General features: G+C 34.8%; 1 protein-coding gene across 1 annotated transcript in view; it reads left to right on the top strand.

Moving 5' to 3' along the window:
* The window catches only part of CCDC178 (coiled-coil domain containing 178), a 278,777-nt gene that overhangs the window by 179,059 nt on the left and 79,565 nt on the right, over window positions 1-20,153 (top strand). The window contains exon 18 of the mRNA XM_045850302.1: window positions 5,116-5,265. Coding sequence (XP_045706258.1) covers window positions 5,116-5,265 — 150 coding nt within the window. The remainder of the gene's footprint in view (window positions 1-5,115; window positions 5,266-20,153) is intronic.

Genomic DNA, 20,153 nt, shown 5'->3' with positions numbered 1-20,153 from the left:
TAATTATAAGCATCCATCTAGAATGTTTAGATCAAGTTTATTTCTTGTAATCTTTGCCATTAGTCCATCTTAATTTTTTTAAGTTCAAATAGATTTAGACTTCCTCTAGAGTGGGTGTATCTGGCTGGACCTCCACAGGTCTTGGTGAGTGGCATTATTCTGCTGCATTCACCCATACTCCAGAATCGTGCAGGCTTCAGCTATGAAGTTCAACGTACTTGGGTACTTGGTCTTGCCAGTGAATGCATCAGGCCTAATCAAATTTTGAAATACAAAACCATGTAGCACAAAAAACACAAGAGACTGGTTATATGCTACTACCAACATGCCCATTTTGACTACAATGAAAAGTAGCTTCCAAGGAGACCAAGTTCTAATTTCCTTCAGCAGCCCATTTTATTGATGGCAACAAGCTATCTGTCAGCCAGATTATAAACAAACACAGTTGCTCAGTGGAAAAGGGCTTAGAGAAAAGTAATTCTGTTATTTGATTTGCTTTTTTAATGTCATTAAGCTTTGTAAAGACAGCATCGTGTAGTGTTGAGGAGTACAGGCTCATGTTTATGAAGGAAGTGGATTAGGTGGCAAAGAGAATGGGATCTGGAATCGCTCTGCCAAGATGCAAAGCCCAGGTGCTCCACTCAATATGTGCTTCATCTTGCACCGTACACCTGTTGTTTCTGTTGCTATGGTCACATAACACCCCAAAACTTCATGGCTCGTGATTCTATGCACCAGCAATTTGGACGGGACGCTGCAAGGCCAGTTTGTCTCATGTCTCACACATTTGGAACCAGCCTGTGGACAACTCAGGGACTAGGGGTCGGAGTTGTCTTCAGACAGCTCACTCCCTCACAGTGAGTGTTGACTGCTCTCGGAGACCTGAGCTGCAGCTGTTTGCTGAAACAGCCACCTGTGTGGCCTGGGTTCTTCACATCATGGTAGCTGGTTCTGAGGGTGAATAACCCCAAAGAAGAGGACCAGGCAGAAGCTATATGCTTTTTTCATAAACCAGCTTTATTTATAATAAACTAGCTTTATTTTTAAACTGCCTTTTAAAATAAAATAGCCTGGGAAGTCACATCATTAGTAATTTCAACCATATCCTATTTGCTGGAGAAGCCACAAGTCTATTTGAGTTCAAGGGAAGGAGAAATAGACTATGTTTCTTGTTATGGAGTGACAAGGCTCCAGAAGAACATGTAGGAATGAAAATATTTCTGTGGCCATTTTTGAAAAATATAATTTGCCTCACCTGACCTCTCTTTGTCTTATCTTTCCTTTTCTGTAAAATGAGGATAATATAACAACTGAGGCAATGCTATTGTCCTAGTTCTTTACTTTGTGTGGAATTTGTACATTAACATTCAATTTCAGCCCTATTTCTAAACTCTGGTATATATATATCACAAGGTGACACAAAAATAGATGATGTGTACTCTATGTTTTTGCCCAAAAGAATCCAAAAGAAGCTCTGATTGTCATTCCCTATTCCCCACTTACCCAGTGAGAGAGGGAAAAGAAAAAGGGAAGAGTGAGAAAAATAGACTGAAAATTGAGAAAATGGAGGAAAAGTCCAAGATGAAATTCATGGCATAAAGATTAAGGAAGGCCAACCAAAAAAAAATGGAGACCTACTATTTGGATAACTTAAGGGGTTCTCCATCTGCCTTCATTTTTCAGCACTCTTGCTGACAGAGGAGGAAGCCAGGTCTTTCTTTAGCAAAGGTTTCTCAATAATACTTTTAGGATCATAGGCTAGCTAATTAGCTGACCCAAGAAAAATGCTGAGTAGTTTCAAGGGGTTCATATAACTTGTAAACATCAACGATGCGCCCAGGGAAAGAAATCTTGCTGTATAGACACGGTGGTGTATCCTTGGACTAATGTTCAGTGTGAAAATATATTATGAGAATTCTCTTTATATAATTGAGATCTTCATCTCTTAAGTATGAAGTATCAGATAGTATCAGATAATGTAAATGTGCTTCATTTAAATAGGCAGTTGTATTGCCAATAGGTTATTTCATAAAAGTGGGCACATAAACTGTGTAGTTCTAAAGTGTTTAATATATGCACTTCCTAACTACTAGTCTGTTTTCATTCACTTATGTAATGGAAACCTGCACACCCATGTCAGCTCTGCTTTGCTCAACATGTCTTAGAGACGAAACAAATGATGGTCTCATATAATGAGCATATAATGGAGCATATAATATAAATTTTGTTTAGTTCTTTGTAGACATAATTTTTATTTCCTAATGAAATATTGGGATACTCACCATGTTTCTTCTCTTTATCAAGCCATATTTCTAGTGTTTCATCATCTTTATAATCACTTATAATGGGAATTGAATAACTACCAACAAATCTGGCTTTGAGAAAGTGTTGTATTTAGAACTTTGGTGTGAATTTCATACATATGAAGAACAAATAAATGCAAAATATTTAGAATTCTACTTTCTTATATATTTGTGTGATTTTAATATAAATCTTTGCTACAAGACCACAAATTTTTGAGGTTCACAATTATATCTCAGAGTTTATCACATAGTAATTTTTTTTAAATTTTTTAAAGAATGTATTTATTTATTTTTAGAGAGGGAAGAGAGGGAGATAGAGAGAGAGAGAAACATCAATGTGCAGTTGCTGGAGGTCATGGCTTGCAACCCAGGCATGTACCCTGACTAGGAATCGAACCTGCAACGCTTCAGTTCACAGCCCATGCTCAATCCACTGAGCTATGCCAGCCAGAGACATAGTAATTATTAAATAAAGCCATAAATAAGTAACTGAATGAAAATGCATAAATGAATGACTGAATGAAATAATATTCTAAATCAACTCAGAGGGCACTTATTTTAACCCACAGAGTGCAAATAAAGGTTTTCTTAATGGCTTTAGAAACAAATTTTTTTTCAAGTTGATATTTAGCCCAGACCTTAAGTAGAAAGATTCTACAGATGGGATTCAGCTGGGTTTGAATTTAAAAGTACGTGAAAGTCATCACCTTTCTTCTTTCACTAGTTTCTTCTTTCTTCTCACCCTTTTATTATATCACCAACCCTGACTTTAGTGCACACATTAAATATCCTCTACTGCTATTATTTTATAAGATGTTCAACTCTAGTAGTGGTGGCATTATTTCTCATGGACATATTTCCACCAATAACAATCATTCCCTAATTGTTTTACGTGCATGTTATAAGTCTATGGGTTAAATTAAAATAGAGTTGTGAGGTGGAACCACAGTTAAACATAACTTTCAGTGTCAACAGAATACATGTATTTAAAATTTTTTAAAAACTTAAACCATATTGCACATCTGAATGTCACTGACTTTCAGGAATAGGCAAGTCCTTCTATATATTGCTGGTAAATGATAATGTATAATATCATGATTGATATAAAAATGTTTTAAAGTATAAATAGAAAGTATATTTATTTGAAAGTAAAACTGCATATTACACATTGAGCAGAGGATAAAGTACCAAGGATATCCCCAGTTAAAACTTGTTCAATGGGTTAATCCCACATGGCATTCCTCTCAAATTCAATGTTGATAGTATAAGATAAGGCTTGAAAGAAATGTAATTGAGAAATGGAACACCACAAGTATCAGAGTTATGCTCATGTTAAATCAAACAAACCAAAATATCAAAATTATTTCTCCTCTATCCTCCAGAACATTTATTAAAGTTTTAAGTTAATCACTTGAGGATTATATTTTAATATTAGCGCTAAAATATCAAAAAGATCTGTAACCATCTTTTTAAAAGTATTTCCACCAACTAAAAATATTCATACTTTGTCTTCCTACTAAAAGATAATTCTATGGGTTTTAGGCAAGTTTACTAGATAGAAGTTTCTGAAGTTTTAAATTATTGTGCCAGAATTAGGACAAGGACATTTAAAATGCTTCTCAGTCCATCATTTGGTTTTTTGAAGAGTTATGACACAGTATAAATCATTAGAGATCGATATGGATACCAGGCTTTCATGAGAAATTTGTTTGTTGACCTTAATAAATCTTCAAGTGTACAAATACAGAAATATTTGTACAGGCAATTTTCTGCTGAATTACATTTTATCTATGCACATTCTAATACCACAGTATATGTTTTTAACAACTTACACTAAAGGTTTGATGGAATGGCAATCACATATTTTAAATTGCTTCACAATTGTTATTTTTGTGCCTAGTTATTTAATCATCATTATCATTATCATGATTAATCTGCTTTTAAGTGTTTTGAAAACTTTACTATAAATAATGTTGTAATGAATAAAGCTTTTTGCTTAGATTAAATTCCCATCAGAGGAATTACTGGAGTAACATTTTAAAAATATTTAAGGCTATTGATAAATTCCATATTTTTTGAAGGAGCCAGAGAAAAATTTCTGTGCTAGGAATGTAGAAAACACAGCAACTAATCTGAATTCATACGTCCGACTTAAAATGGTAGATAGTGCTCAATTTGCCAGTGGGTAATGTTGTAAAAATTATATTCTAAGTGGTTTGTATTAGATTTGACATGAAGGTGTTAACAAAGTTCTCAACTGTACACAGAATGAGAGTTAAGCTTTAATATAGCTCAAGAATACTAGTAACAAATGATGGCTTTCTCTGGATGCTTCTGAATGTTGACTTCCTTACTCCTGTCTTTTACTCTTCCTTTCTGTCTATTCTGAGTGCTTTGTGTGAGTGCCACCACTCTGAAACTTTTGGAAATAGGATTCTAAGCACCCACATGTCTTCGACCTATTTGAGCAGTGGGGCTTGAAGGAAGTAAAAAAATGATGGGAAACTGGAAAAACGCTCCTGGGATGCAGAGCGGAGCCTTCCAGGACTGAGTACTTCCTACAGCATATGGAGGGAAGTCCTGAAAAGAGGGGAACAGAAGTCAGACTCTGATAAATGAATGAAAAAAAAAACCTGCATCAAGAAAGAAAATTATGAAATCCAAGGAGCATATTGTTGTCAGGGAACTATCCTTTTAGTTTTACTATTTTTCTGCAATATGTAATATACTTTTAGATAATTCAAATGAAATAAAAATTCCAAAATAAATTTAAATGATTTTAATTAAATATATCTATATATTTATTTTCTAGAAACTACAAGATGATTCACTAGAAGAAAATCTACGTTTAGCTCAAGAGTATCAGAAATTACAGGAGACATTCTTATCAGAAAAGAACCATTATTTCAATCTATATGATAGACAGTTATCCCTTGATTCTTCAATTAGAGATAAGAAAGAGGTAGGTTTTTAATTTTTTTAAATAATTGCATATTTGGCCTACCTAATATAAAAAATAGCAAGTGGTAAGTCATGGGATTTTTGATCCGAAGAGGGCCCTTTATATGTCACCAAAGGGTAGAGTGTTTTGGTAGAGTTTTATTGTATATTTTATCAATCTTTTGAAATTTAATTTTGAAAGGATACTCAGAAAATAAGTCCTTATTTTCTAATCTACCATTTTATACTAATTTGCTGTTAATTATTATGACCTAGAATACCAAATTTTCCTAGTTCATAGATTTTCATATGTTATAGACTTTAAATTTCAGTTTTATCTTTAAGTAACTTCCCATGCACATCTCTAAATCTTCCTCATGATGTATGGGCTTCAATTTTGGTTTCTATTTTCTTTTAAATATGGGACCTAATTAGAAACTCAGAGAAATAGTGAACCCTCTCTGGTTGCCAGAAGTCACTGGGAATTCAATTTTGTAAAATCTACAATAACAAAAGTGGAAAAGTAAAACATACAATATACCACAGTAAAAAAGGAAAGAGAAATTTCTAACATAGTATTTGCATAGTAAGAACAAAGTTGTCTTGATGTCATTTTTGTATTTAAAGCAAATCTTGATTCAAGATCCAAGAAGTGAACCCTAGTTTGAACAGAGACTGGGGCATGCTAGGAGACTGGGTTTATGTTTGTGATGGCCCCTTAAACGAAGCACTTTTAGCACACCTGTTTCAGGGAAACTTTCAAAGATTTATTTGTACTTCCAATCATTTTTCATTTCCATCCTTCGGCAATGGAGGTCATTAAGTGCAGGCTGCCCTTGTCAGTGTCATGTAGGATCAATTTGCTGCAATGGACAGAGAGGCCTTATTGATGCTGTTAAATCTGTCAGTGAGAAATCGTATGTCATTAACGTCTAATGCACTGCTTACAGGATGGAATTTGGCCATCAAAACTGCAAAAACCCTTCAGTATTTTCGTGCATTCCCTGGATACTGGTGCATTTCCCAAATACCTAGGTTTTAATCTTTTGACCGACTTAGTTTTAGATGCACAAAGACACCGTTCAACCCTGATTCCCTTGCCAGATAAAAATGGATCTCACTTTTAGGATTTTTGTGTATCTTTTTCCTGTTTTAGAATAATTTCAATGCTTTGGATATGCATTTTTGGGCATAGTAAATAATTATATTTTAAGCACTATATTTCTTAGGGAGTATTCTTTCTACACAAATTATACATTTTTTCATATTTCTATGTGTTTTGATGCCAAGAGCAGCAAAGAAAATGTAATAGAGTAGTAAAGCAAATTAAATATAAAAATAAGAATGTTCCCTTCCTTAACACAATTTTATATGCAGATGACTCAAATGTTATACTGTTATAGTAATATTCTTGGTGATAAAATTACGTCTGCTCCTTTTGCATGTGCTTCTCGATAGTTTCCTGTACTTCTAAAATTTGCTGTGATGGGTGTCTCCCCCTTTAAAAATCAGTAGTAAACAAAAGTGATTATTCAAAATTCTTTCCATGTTCATGGGCAATGAAGAAAAACATCTGAAAAATAGGTTGTACTTCTATGTGAAAATAGACTTTTTCATCAAAATTTTCAAATAGGTATTTTTAAAAAAAAACATGAATACATTGGTAAAATCATGTATGTGATAAAATTGCTGTTTCAACTTCTTCAGTTCTGCAAAGGAAGGTAAGCTAAGCAAGTTGATCTCTTCTGTTGCCTGAAAACAAGATCTCTTCCAAAACTGGTTAAAATACATTTTCATGTTTTTGTAAACCACTTATAAAACTTCAGTTTGCCTACTCCAATTCTCAGTGCCTTTAAACTGAGAGAATACAAATTATTACAAAATCAGTCAATGCTTAACAAGCACTTATGTGGATGGGTACCTGTGTCATGCAATTTGGAAACATTATCTTTTTAATATCCTTCTGTAATCCTGGAAAATTTTATATTACTATTATTGTTATTATTATAATCTCCACTGTAAAACACGCAGCTGAGACCGAGTGTGTCATAGGTCACCCAAGTGGAGGGACACTGACTGTGATGGGAGGTATCTCATTGTATTGCTCCTTTACTTGCATATGTTAAAATTAGGCTCTGAGTGGTGAGTTTGTGTGCTTGTTTCAGTACAAGAAATAGGAATAGAAATGTATTTATTTTTGCTAGGAAAACCATAATTTTAAAAATAGTTTCTGCCTACAGCAGCTACTTAAAGACCCCGTCAATATTTCTGCCTCCCTTTCTTAGGACATAGGTATGTGCGCGCGCACACACATACACACAGTTGTCCTAAAGGAGTTGCCACATTTCATAGGCTGATAAGCTTGCATTAAATTCTGACTGTTCCCACCCTCTGAAGAACTCTCAAGAAATCTCTGAAGAGCTTTTGTAATCCCTGAGACAGGAGCAGAGAGTTGGTCATCTATTATTTTACCTCAACGAATCTCCCTTCTGTTGTCAAAACTCCAAATGTTTATTTCTATCTTACACTTGAAAAATGTCAGTACCAGTTCTGAGTGAATTGTAGACTTAGGTATTCTTATGTAATTTTGAGATGATATGTTGGAGATGTTTAGCAATAAGCAGCTTTTTCATGTTAACCATACAGCAACACATTAAAAGTGATGTATAGAGTGTGATTAGATCTCTGATATATAAAGACATTCATGTTAAAATTTTCATATATGTAGATTATAGGTGTAAATAAATCTTTAATATTTATAACTATGCATATATAAATGTTCATACATGTATATATAGTATACATGGATATGTGTGTGTGTGTATATAGATTATATATATACATAGTCTGTGACTCCCCACCAAGGGCGATTTTGTTCCCCAGAGATTCTGTGGATGTCTGGCAGTGCCTGCAGACATTTTTGCTCATCACACCTGGGTGGTGTTGGGGTTGGAGTTGGGTGCTGTGCTCCTGGTGTCTAATGGGTGGAGACAAGGGACAGACTCCACACACACACACACACACACACACACACACACACACATTTTCTAGCCCCCAAATGTCAATACACCCCAATATGTAAAGAAAAAGAGAGCTAGGCATGTAGATACAGATACATATATTATATAAATACATGATATGTGTATATATACATAAGCACAATGCATCTCCTTTTTAAAGACTTAAACTCCATTTGTATGTTGAAGATTCTGAGAAATCCATTTTAAGAAACCTGTTAGTTTTGTTAACCCTAAATTTCCTATTAGAAAACCTGTTTACAACCAAGTATCCAGTGGATTACACCTTGAAAAATGTTATTCTATATAGAATAGGAGAAAATCTCATATCAACAATCATACATTTGAGAAGTTTTGCTTACATATAACTTTGATAAAGTAAAAGTGTTCATTATATTTCCTGTAAAGTTCTAGAAAAAACCTGGAGTATTTTCAAGTAAATAGATTACGTTCCTTGGAATCCATTCAGATTCAAATCCTGACTTTACTTAATGCCATACTGCAGCCATAAAATGAAATAATAGTTTTTATCACTCAAAAGCCATTTAAAAATTACAATAAAACAAGTAAAATGTTCATTGTATGCACCTTGTATAATAGGTGTATTTTCTACTTAGGCTTGTCTAATGCATGACTTACAGCTGCAATTGATTTGCAATTCTGTGGAAACATCCGCATAATGATTTCGTTTTTTAGTTTGGAACTACACATATGCATCACAGTGACATAAACATTTGAGAGAGCTGCTCTTGTAATCACCTTTCCCTTAATCTACAGAGCTGTGTCTTATAATCATTTACTAAGGTAAATATTAATATGGAAAACGCATACTAATGTGCTAAATGTTTTCTTTAGGTCATTTGTTCTTTCTTCAGAGTGGTACTCTTATTGAAAGTGAGGAGGGGTATCTAATGACAACTTATTTAATGTCCCTGGGCCTCTGAAAAAAATGGGAATACTCAAGTCTCCCTACCACCTGCTGTAAATATATATAGTGATGGTTAACACGCAGGAAGCACTTACTGTGTGCAGGGCTCTTCACAAGCTTTTATTCATAATATTATTTAATTTCCTCAACAACCCTATGGAACATAAACATATTTTTTTAAATATAAAGCACCTGAAATAGTTTGCTACAAACTGTATATTGTACACCTACAAGAAATGACTGTCGATATTGTTATCATTTGTTATACTAATATGTGTCCTTTACTTCTTGTAACAAATCTTGGTATGACTAACCTAATATAAAAGACCTTTTAGTCTATAACAGCTACAAAATGGGGTGACTTGTGGGGGGAGAGGACAGAAGTGTAGGGTAACAGTGACATTATGACAATCAGTTTGGAAGGCACGTAGGTGCTCTAGGGAGGAGAGCAATGGGCCAACCCTTCATTGATCAGGTAGAGCTGACAGAAGGTTACAGACTGGAAAGCCACGTGTACTCACGTCTGTGCGAAGGCACGAGGGGTAGACTTAACAAGGACACACGGGTTAGCTGGAGTTATATCCAGACCTCATACTAAGAAATACCAGTTAGCACATAGTGTTTATAAAAAAGTCCCATTCACAATAGCTATAACAATAAACATTTCTTAGAAATAACCATAACATGAAATTTTATTAGATTCATTACAAATCTGTAAAATTTTGAGAAAGTTGGAGAAGATGACAATAAAGACAACACATGATATAACAATATACAATGTTTTCACTTGGTAAAATCCGGCATCTTCAATTTTAAAGCAATTTCAAAGAATCCACAATCAGTCCAGTTATGACACAACTAAACAGGATTTTTTAATATCCCTATTTCCAGAGAACATATTTTGTATAAAGCCAAATGTGGTCTACTTGCCCATATTCTGAGTATACCTGTATAAACCTGATTTTCCTACTGAGGAAGGAGTTACTCAGTTTTTTGAGGTTAACTAATTCTTTAGCCACTAATTTACAAGTAATATTTCTTCTTTTTTCTTGAAATAGACCTGAATAAATTAACATTAACACACACACACACAAACACACACACACAAATGAACATTTTACTAGCACAATCTGACCCTTTCAGTATTTTCTGAAAAGTGACTATGAAAAAATATTGTGGACAGATCAGCATTAAAAATGTTTCCTTTTGTCAGCTGAAGGGTAACTCTCAAAGCTTTTCTATGAAAGTAACCCTGACTATTACAGATGTCCTTTGTAAAATCTTTTACTATTCCATTGTAGTGAACCACTGACCAACAGAAAAGACACACAGCCAACACATCATCTGAGAAAAAAAGAAAGATAATAAAGCAGTGCATAATATAGTTTTAGAATTTTTGTGAATTTCTGTCAGATATAAAATCACTTTCAAATTATTTCCTTTGGTGCTGGTAATCAGAGTTGTGTGTTCTTTCAAGGAAAAATTCTCATTATAAAGAATGATATATTCAATATACTCATAGGTTATTGAAAAAAGTATATAAAAGAAAGCTGCTATCTGCATGATATACATAGAAAAAGAGCAAAAATGTTATCTGTAAAAGCAGAAAAGAATTTGGCTTGCTTGACTTTTTGTATGAAGCATGCTACAGCAATCTTTTGATTCTAATATGAAACTATAGTAAGGATCATTGCACTAATGCATGAGGATTTGTGATAATGTTGCAGAAATTTTACTGTCAAAACTGAACTGCAGTGTAATGACTTTTGTTATCATGGTTTCTAATAACTATTCAGCATGAATTGACCCTACATATGTTTTGCTGCAATAATGTGTCAGTAACTCAAAAAGCTAAAAAGGAAATAAAAAACAGTCAACACAGTACCGTGTATGACTTCATGACAACCTTTCTCCATTCTTACTATTAATAACATTAAAGCAATTATAGCAAAGACACTGCAAACTATAAGATCACATGAAAACAACAGCCTAGATACACTGACAGTTCTGGCCAAGTAAACCTACCAACTACCCTCCTCCAATCAGCACCTTACTACTCCAAGTCTGTTACTCTCTGCTTTTGGAAGCCTTTGTTTGATATGGTCCCTTTCTTCCCTATACAATGTGTTAGTTTCTTCTCTCTTTTATAAATTAACTCTTTTCTTCCTCCCTTCCTTCTCTCTCTCTCTTTTCTTTTTCTTTCCTTCCTTTTCTTTCTTTGTTTTCTTTCATTTTTTCTTTAGTTTTTCTTTCTTTCTTTCTTTCTTTCTTTCTTTCTTTCTTTCTTTCTTTCTCTCTTTCTTTACTTCAGCATCTCTTCATTGTAGTAAATAAGAGAAAATAAAATAGTTCTATTATACACCTCGTTTGTGGCAGTCACAATGCTATACATTTACCACATATGTAAAACATTGGACATTTAACTTAGTATATCATAGTCAGTTACACATAACATTATCTTATTATTCTATTTTATTATTTAATTTACAAAACTTTATTAAACAACGAAGACTTTCCTCAGGAAACTCAGGGCTACTGCAACAAGGCACTGCAGATTGGGTGACCTAAACAACAGAAATGTATTGTCTCATAGTCCTGGAGGCTAGAAGCCCAAGATCAAGGTGCTTGACAGGGCTGGTGAAGACTGTGAAGGAAGAATGTGCTCCAGGCCTCTCTCCTTGGCTTGTGGATGATCATCTTCTCTCTGTGTCTTTACATTATCTTCTCTCTTTACCCATCTGGTCCAAATTTCCGCTTCTCATAAAAGCACCAGTAATTTTGAGATAGAGCCCACTCTGTTTTACAGAGATCAACAGGTTTGATTATACACAGTGATGATAGGGGAGTGTGTGGGAAAAGAGGTATTCATAAAAGATTAGTGATCTCACTGTCCACAATGAAATTCACCAACCTATCGACATCCTCGCCAGAGTTACTGTCCTTCTTCCTGTTAAAACTGAAGCCCTTCAGCTCCAGACATAGCCCCCTTCACCTGCGCTCTGCACTCCACTCCCTTTCACCTTTTACAGCCCTCTTTCATACAGTGTCCCCGTTTTTCTATATCCTGATTTCTCCTCTCCACTAGATTATTCCCTTCATTATACAGACATGCTGTAATATTTAACATCTCAAAACCTGTCTTTTAATTGCACATTCCCTAGAGTCCTTTATGTTTTGTCAAAAGTTTTGGCATGAGTTCTCTATCTACATTTGCACTCTCTACCTCATCATATCTCATTTTCTTCTCCTTTGAAGTGCCACCCGTCTATGACTTCCATGATATCAAATCCAATAGTGTATATCTGCCCTCGTCTTGCTCAATAGCTCATCAATATTTGATCACCATTAACCATTCTCTTTCTTGAAGCATCGTATACTGTATATACTATATATAAAATTTTTATGCTGTTAGAAGTCAGGTAGTTATTCTTGGTGGGAAATGGTGGCTAGAAGACAACATAAAGATGGTTTAGGAAATGCTGATAATGTTTTCTTTCCTTATCTGGTGGATGTGTTCAGTTTGTGAATAATTCATTGAATTGTATACCTATTATGGGCACACTTTAATATATGTATGTCATAACTAAATTAAAACTTAACATCGTCCAGTGACTTACCACCATGTTCAGAATCCACACACTCTGCTCTGGCCCCTGCACCTTGTAATCCACTCGCTTCCCTGCCCACATCTCTCTCTGACTCGCCTCACTCTGCTCTAGCCAAATGCTGGTTTCCCATCCTGGACTACTAGACTCATTCCCAGTACAGGGTTCTTGAAATTTCAGATCCTGCTAGAGTACGTCTTCTCCCATATTTCCTACACCTGGCTTCATTTTACCATTTAACCCATTTAACTATCACACTGAAAGTCCCTTCCCTGGGGCAGCCTTCTCGGAGGCCCTAAAGTTGTCGCTCAGCCACCTACTTTCATGCCACTGTATGTAAGCTTAATAAGAATGCAAGCTGCCAACTGAATGGAAGCTTAATAAGAATAAAGAACTTATTATCTTATTCACAACCATAACTCTAGCACCTAGCAAAGTGCCTGGAAAATATTTTTTCAATTAGTAAATGATGGCTCCCTGTGGGGTGTCTAATACAATGTTCATGCATTCCCATTGACAGCATTTCTGGTTCTGGGAACTTATAAGAAAATCATCTGAAAAGTCTGCAAAAATATATGTATAATGATGTTGATTATAGTGCTGCTTATAAAAAAGGAAAAACTTTAGCACATTCAATATACAGTTATATGGATTGTCTAAGCCTCCAATTGTCTTGGTATACAATGGAGTATTATACAGTATTTAAAAAGAGTGATACAAATAGCGATGGTACATATTTAATTGAAAAATCAAGCTATAATTCAACAGGTACTATATGATTCCTACTTTCTATTGTCATTTATATCAGATTTTATTAAATTTATTTCTAGAAAACCGATATTCCAGTTTTGAGCCTTGTCGCTGATTTTCCCACTCTTCTCCATTCCTTCGTTTGTTTATTTCATTTTTACAATGAACATTTATTATTTCATGATATAAAAATGGAACACTGTTTTATGTCACAAAATAAAGTATAAAAATTATTAAGTAAGCATTCTAAAGTAAGTATCTCAGGACTCTGAAAAATATAGGACACCTAGAAGGAAAAATTAGAAAATTTCATATTAGATAAAATCCTAAATGTCCCCAGATCCCACTGTAAGTTTTTTTTACTAAACTTCATTTATTTTGCTTACTTAAAATAAATATAATTAATATTACAAAATGTGGTTTTAGCTATTTTCATAAGGGTTTGTAACCTTTTTTTTACAGGTTGTATTCTATCTTTACACAAGAGTAAGGTGGACCCTATGTGAAAATCTGAATTAATGTTTAGAGAAAGAAAAGGAAAAAGTCTACGGCATCCCTTAAAATATATATTTATAAATTTAAAATCTTTTTTATGGTGATGCCATGCACACACTAAAGAAATAAAGAAATATTTTAATCCTCTTTCCGTTAGGGACACCTGGCACCAATACAAATTTGAGTGTGAATTCTGTTTCTGTGAGACCTTTGGAAAGTTACCCAGCTGGCCTGTTCCTCCAGTGTCCTTTCCTCTTTCTCCGTGTAAGGTGCTGTGAAGATTAGATGTGTGTGACAGCCCAGCACAGGGGCGATGGCATGCTATGTCCCCCTAAATCCCCCTAAATGGGCTAAATCACTCTCCTCACTTTGTGATTTCCTAATGGGCATCAATTTCAATTTCTTTTATTGCCTGAAACACTTTCGAGACACATACACTCATATTTTCTCTGAATTATTTGTGTTTGCTTGCTTTTTAACCATGTTTTCAAAAGGTAGCTTGAATCCTCTGGTTACAAAAATAATACATACACAGGCAGAACACTTGAAAAGCACAAAGATGAGCAAACTTGATCTTTGAATTCATTTAAAAGTATATTAGTGACAAAAATAGGAAACAAGTATCTTGATGGTGATTAGCTAAACCAAAGAAAAGGCCAAAGGTGTTTGGTTTTGTTTTTTAAGTCCTTGCCTGTCTCACTCCTTTTGAGACTTCCCTGTGGAGAGCTGCCAATTTTCACAGTAGCATCGTGTTGTTGATTAATGTTGTAATAAGACAAATTTCTTCCAGGTTTCTGTTTTGTGTGCTTATATTACTCCATCCTTTCAATTTTTATCGCCTACTTAGACTGACTAAATAAATTTATGATTAGCTGGAATGTTGATGAGCACATCTAAATTACTTAATGCCAGTCATTTAATAGCAGTTGACTAGATGATCCCCAGGAACCAGCTCCTAGATCTACATCAGAATATTAGTACAACTTCTAATTGCAACTTCACTTATCCTTCACTTATCCTTTAACTGAATATTCAAGCATGTTGTGTATCCACCCACCTAAAAAATAATGTGGCTGAGGTCATATTTTTCCACGTCTGTCAATGAAAATGTGACAGAGCAGATTCCAAGACCTCCTGAAAGTAAGATGAATTGTCGCCATCATTTTTCCTTGTCTCTGTGGCCTGTAATGCTATCACAGAACAAGATTAAATGGGTCTGGCATGATTTGCTATTCAGAAAACCATGTTGGTGTTTCATAGAACCCACAGTTTTCCAGGTGATTAAAATTTGATTGATCACTTCTTCTAGTGTCTTCCCAGGCAACCAAGTAACCAAGTCCAATTTTTTTTACATCTTTAATGATACATAAATGTTTGGTATTTTCCAAATTACTTTCATTTTATATTTAAAAAGCCCTTAACATACTGCAAAGCCTCCTCCTTCTTGATTTTCATACAGACAGCTGCTTTGCCTATTCTTGTTATTTTCATGTATAGACAGATCTTTTTGTCTTCCTATTACCCGTCTACATGGCGAACTCATCTCTTCAGGCAGCCATCCTTCCACTGTGGCTAGTGCACTCTGATCAACAGCTGACAAATCCTTTCTCTTAAAAGGCTGTGGTGGAGAAGTCATTTAACTGCAGCCTGTTTGCTCTCCTTCACTCAATAATTCACTGTAATTAAACAAATATTGGTGGAGCACATACTATTTTTTTCCTCTCCATCTTTTAGTATAGCTGTTGATTTTCTAATTCTTGTCCTTGATTGACTTGAAGAATGATGGCCTTATGCATGGTGCTCTGTTGATAATAGCTCCGGTTCTATCTTTGTAATGTATCTCTACGAATCTGTGCCATGTTTTATTTTGCATTCGTCTTTATTAATCAGGATTAATTTAAATTGGAAGCACTTTCCCTTTATTTCTAATGCCACATAGATTTCTGAGTTTAACCAGTTTTGTCTCTTGTTGTTTTTACTGCCCTTCTAATACATAGCCAGATTGTGTTTCTGATGCTGTTTATTACCGGTCCCCTAACCTAACTAATATGTACATTCCTAAAAGCCTCTATTCTAATCTTCATCACTGCATTTTAGAGCATCTGCAGGCTAGGTGGAGGGATAAGACAGATGGAAGGATGTGAACACATCCACCCTTAAAGTTCCAGTTAGTATGTTATAAAAAAACTCTTTCTTCACCCCTGAATTTATGATATTACCTCATTATCACATGCTTCAAGATTAACATCTACCATAACTTCTTCAACTATTTCATGTCAACAAAAAAAGATAAATCCAATTATGTTTACACTAAAATTATTGTTTCCAAAGTGATAACGTCTCTGAATTACTTCTCCAGGACAGATCTGGATAAAGTCCCTCACCAATATGTGATTTGAATAAGTGATTTCCACTAAATGAGGACATGATATTCTGATATCATACTCTACATAGGTGTCTACCATGGAAAATCTTGAGTATTTGTAAAGAAACACATCAGCAGTATTGATCATATACAATTTATAGATCATCTACCACTTTCATGTGGTCATGTATTTGAACATTTATGCATACTGTCTAGGAATTAGCTTTAAACAAAACAAAACCACTGGATGCCAACCTGCCTGGACTGTCTTCCTCACTCTTGTCCCTACTTGCCTCATCTCCAATGTAATTCATGCTAAGATTTGGTATTTAAAAGTTTCTACTTAAAGAATTTCTTTACAGAAATAGAATGAATGCTTAAAGACAGTAAATGCTATCATAAAGCCTTTTGAATTTATTTAATAAAATATCAGAAATAGATTTTCATATTCTCTGTCTCCTAATCAACATTAAAATAAGATTAAATAGAGTATTTAGGCTTATTAGTAAATGTAAAGTAAAATTGATAGATTACTTTTTATTCAGAAAATCAAAACTTAACAGTGCATTTACTGACATTCACTACTTATTTCACTGAGGAGAGAGTTATATAATATTTTAAACTGATTTGAATATACTATCATTAAATTGATCCAATCACATATTTTAATTTTTACATATTTTCTTAATGTTTATATTTACCAATAAAAATTTTACAATTCAAGAATCTTCTAGTTTGAGGTTGAAAAGGAAATGGGTAAAACATACTAGAAATAATGTCACAGTACCGGATTATAAAAGTGTAAGATAAAGAGGTAACCGTGTCATTAAAATTGAAGTAAGCCTGATAAAATAGCTGAAATATTTCCACATTTTTATAGGCTGGAAAACATATTAAGAAAGTGTGTAACTTTTCTAGGTTTTAGGACATATTATTTTTTAGATGTTAGTGAAGTATAAGGTTTTTCTTCAGCATGAAATATCAAGAGTATGCAGAAATGAAGCTATGTAACAAAATAGACCATCACTTGGTTATGGGTTTCATAAAGGAAACTTTTTTGTTGCTTGTTGGTGGTTTTTACTTCATTTTTAGTGACAGTGCCATTAAATTTTCTGCCTGTTTTCCAGCTCATGTTAAAGTCCATTTTGACAGAAACATTATATTTCTATAAAACTTACCATACACAGGCACCACATATTTATATTGTGAGAAAGTTCAAAGTCTACTTCAGCAATACAGTATTTTTCCCAAGCATCAGATTTACTTTTTCCACCAGTGGTAGAAAAGTTAGGGGTGAGTCCAGACTTCAAAGTTCAGCAAGAATGTGCTATTTCAGAAAACTAAAATGAAAAAAAAAGAAAAAGAAAATATTGCAATAATAGAGGACATACAATTGCTTATTCACTTATTCAACAAAAGTCCTTGGGGAAACTAGAATTCTGCTAGATACAGAAAATTCGAAGACACAACAATGCCTGTATCTTGGAGGAGATTGCCTAGCACCATTAGCAATAAAATTTCCTCAAAAGATGGTATAAAATTTCTAGGGAAAGTGTTTTTAATAGAGTATTAAATGAAAATTTAATAATGGCTAAATTTATTAGATACAATAAAAATAAACTTCCATAAACAGCATTATCAATCTGAAATTCACATTAGTTGGCTCCTTTTATGAGTCAATGCTCTAAGGACATGTCCTTAGGGACAGGCAGACCCTTGAACATCAAGGGCTCAGGGGTACGCTTTCCCTCAAGCCGAAAATCCACATACAACTTTTCACACTACAGTCAGCCCATCACAATCAACCACAAATGGAAAACAGTATTTTTGATCCAAGGTAGGGGGATTCAAAATTACTGTTCTTGATCTGCTGTTGTTCCAAACCCCGCAAATGGCAGGGGGTGACCAGAGGGCATGACTGGAGGGCTGTTCAAAGGTCAACTGTAATTTACGAAGTTACTATAAGAAACTAAGGAAACTTGAGACTTTACAACTCATTCCAGACTTGACAAAGCAGTAAATACCTGTACTGGGTCTAGGTGGCGGACGTGTGAGAAGAAGAACACACTTCAGAGAAAGGTTTACATAAACTTAAATCAAAACTTTGGGGAATGTTGAGTTGACAGGAAGCTGCAAATAAACGCTAGGCAGAAGGTGCAAATAGCATCCCGGAAACTTTGGAAACCCTGGGCTGGATGATTTCTAAGGATCTACTGAGACTCAACACAACAGTGCTTTATATGGCATTATTGTTCTCGGTGCTTTATAAACAGTGTTTCACGTAGAATTTATAACAACCCTTTGGAGCAGGCATAAATAGCCCCATTTTATGCAGCTGTAAACTGAGAATCAAGTAAATGAGATGACTTTGCCTCTAAGGCACGTGCTCTTGTGTGCTTTATTGAAATAAAGTCCAGCTGTGTTCGACTGATCCTTTCAATCTTCTTATTCTCCTCAGAGTCCCTCAGGTCTATTTGAATGCCCGCGGCTGCTGACTTTCACTACCTGGTTGAATGAGAAATGTCTTTTAGCCTGCTTTCTTATTTATTTATCTACTGTCAAGTTTACATTGTATTAAATATTGGGAGTCTCTGGATCTATGACAGTTTTCTCTCAGGGAAAACTCTCAAGATTCCCTAATCTTCTCGTTTTTATCTAATTTATTGCTTCTCCAAAAATCTATTATGATTCTCTCCAGTTTGGCCACACCTTCCAGGCTCCTCTTTTCTTTCAGAGAGGGATGTGAAAATCATATTTAACAAGGATGATTTTTTGCTCTGCCACATGTAGCAACATTTTTTCACCAATGCTAGTTGGTAACTATTTAATTATTTGCTGGCCCCCATTCATAAGTTTGAAATCAGATTTGATGACCACTTCAAAGATAAATTGATAAAAACTTTTGATATTTGGGGCAGGAGGAAGAATAATCAAAAGTCAGCTTGTAGCCGTTCTTAAAAGCTAAGAAAGCCCTTGTGTATGTTTTGGATAATAAAGTCCTGAGAACAGGACTTACTTAAACTCTGCCTCTCTCCTGGCACATGGGTGGCATTCCATAGATCTGCACTTGATGATTGTAGAGACGTTGACCTTTTCTCATCCCTTCCCCCTCCACCGAGACAGAGGCAGAAGCCAGATAAAGGTAGTAACGACATTTCAGTCAAGTGAGTAGCACACGCACATGTGCCCAAAGAGGCAATTTCTTTTTCCCATTTATTTAACAAGCCTTCTTGAGTTCTTGTGGTAAAACCACCTCTCTTGTAGGTGCTCATACGTTAGCGGTAGGAAGAATTCAAGGTAGTAATTGGAAGTCTGTGTGTGTCCATCAGAGAACGTATAGCCTCCTCATTCTGTAGCAGGATCTTTACGTGTTAAGCATTTGAGAGCATTCACCAAGAATAGAAAGTGAAACATAAGGCCGGACTGTTTTCACGTGAAAAATATTCAGCGATCCTTTGTCATATTTATTTGATTTGAAGACATAGGTCATAGGAATGTTCAGTGCAAAGTGGATTCAGGTCAAGATGCCTCATCTAAATGGGAAAGGCAGACATAGGTAATCATGGAGAGGGCTGTCTTTTTACTGAGCAGGAGAATCTGAGTAACAAACCATACAAAAAGGGCAAGGAAGAGCGCCAGGTGCCTTGCTCTGATGATCTGGCTCTGAAGAAGATGTTCTGGTATGATAGTTCCAGTTTTAGGATGCAAATAGTGTATTAAAATTAGTATTTTAAACTCATATTTTCACAA

The sequence above is a fragment of the Phyllostomus hastatus genome, unplaced genomic scaffold (assembly GCF_019186645.2).
Source record: "Phyllostomus hastatus isolate PE091 unplaced genomic scaffold, TTU_PhHast_1.1 phas_contig_80, whole genome shotgun sequence".
Lineage (NCBI taxonomy): Eukaryota > Metazoa > Chordata > Mammalia > Chiroptera > Phyllostomidae > Phyllostomus > Phyllostomus hastatus.
The sequence above is the reverse complement of the archived record's forward strand: the minus strand, read 5'-3'. Positions and strand labels throughout refer to the sequence as shown.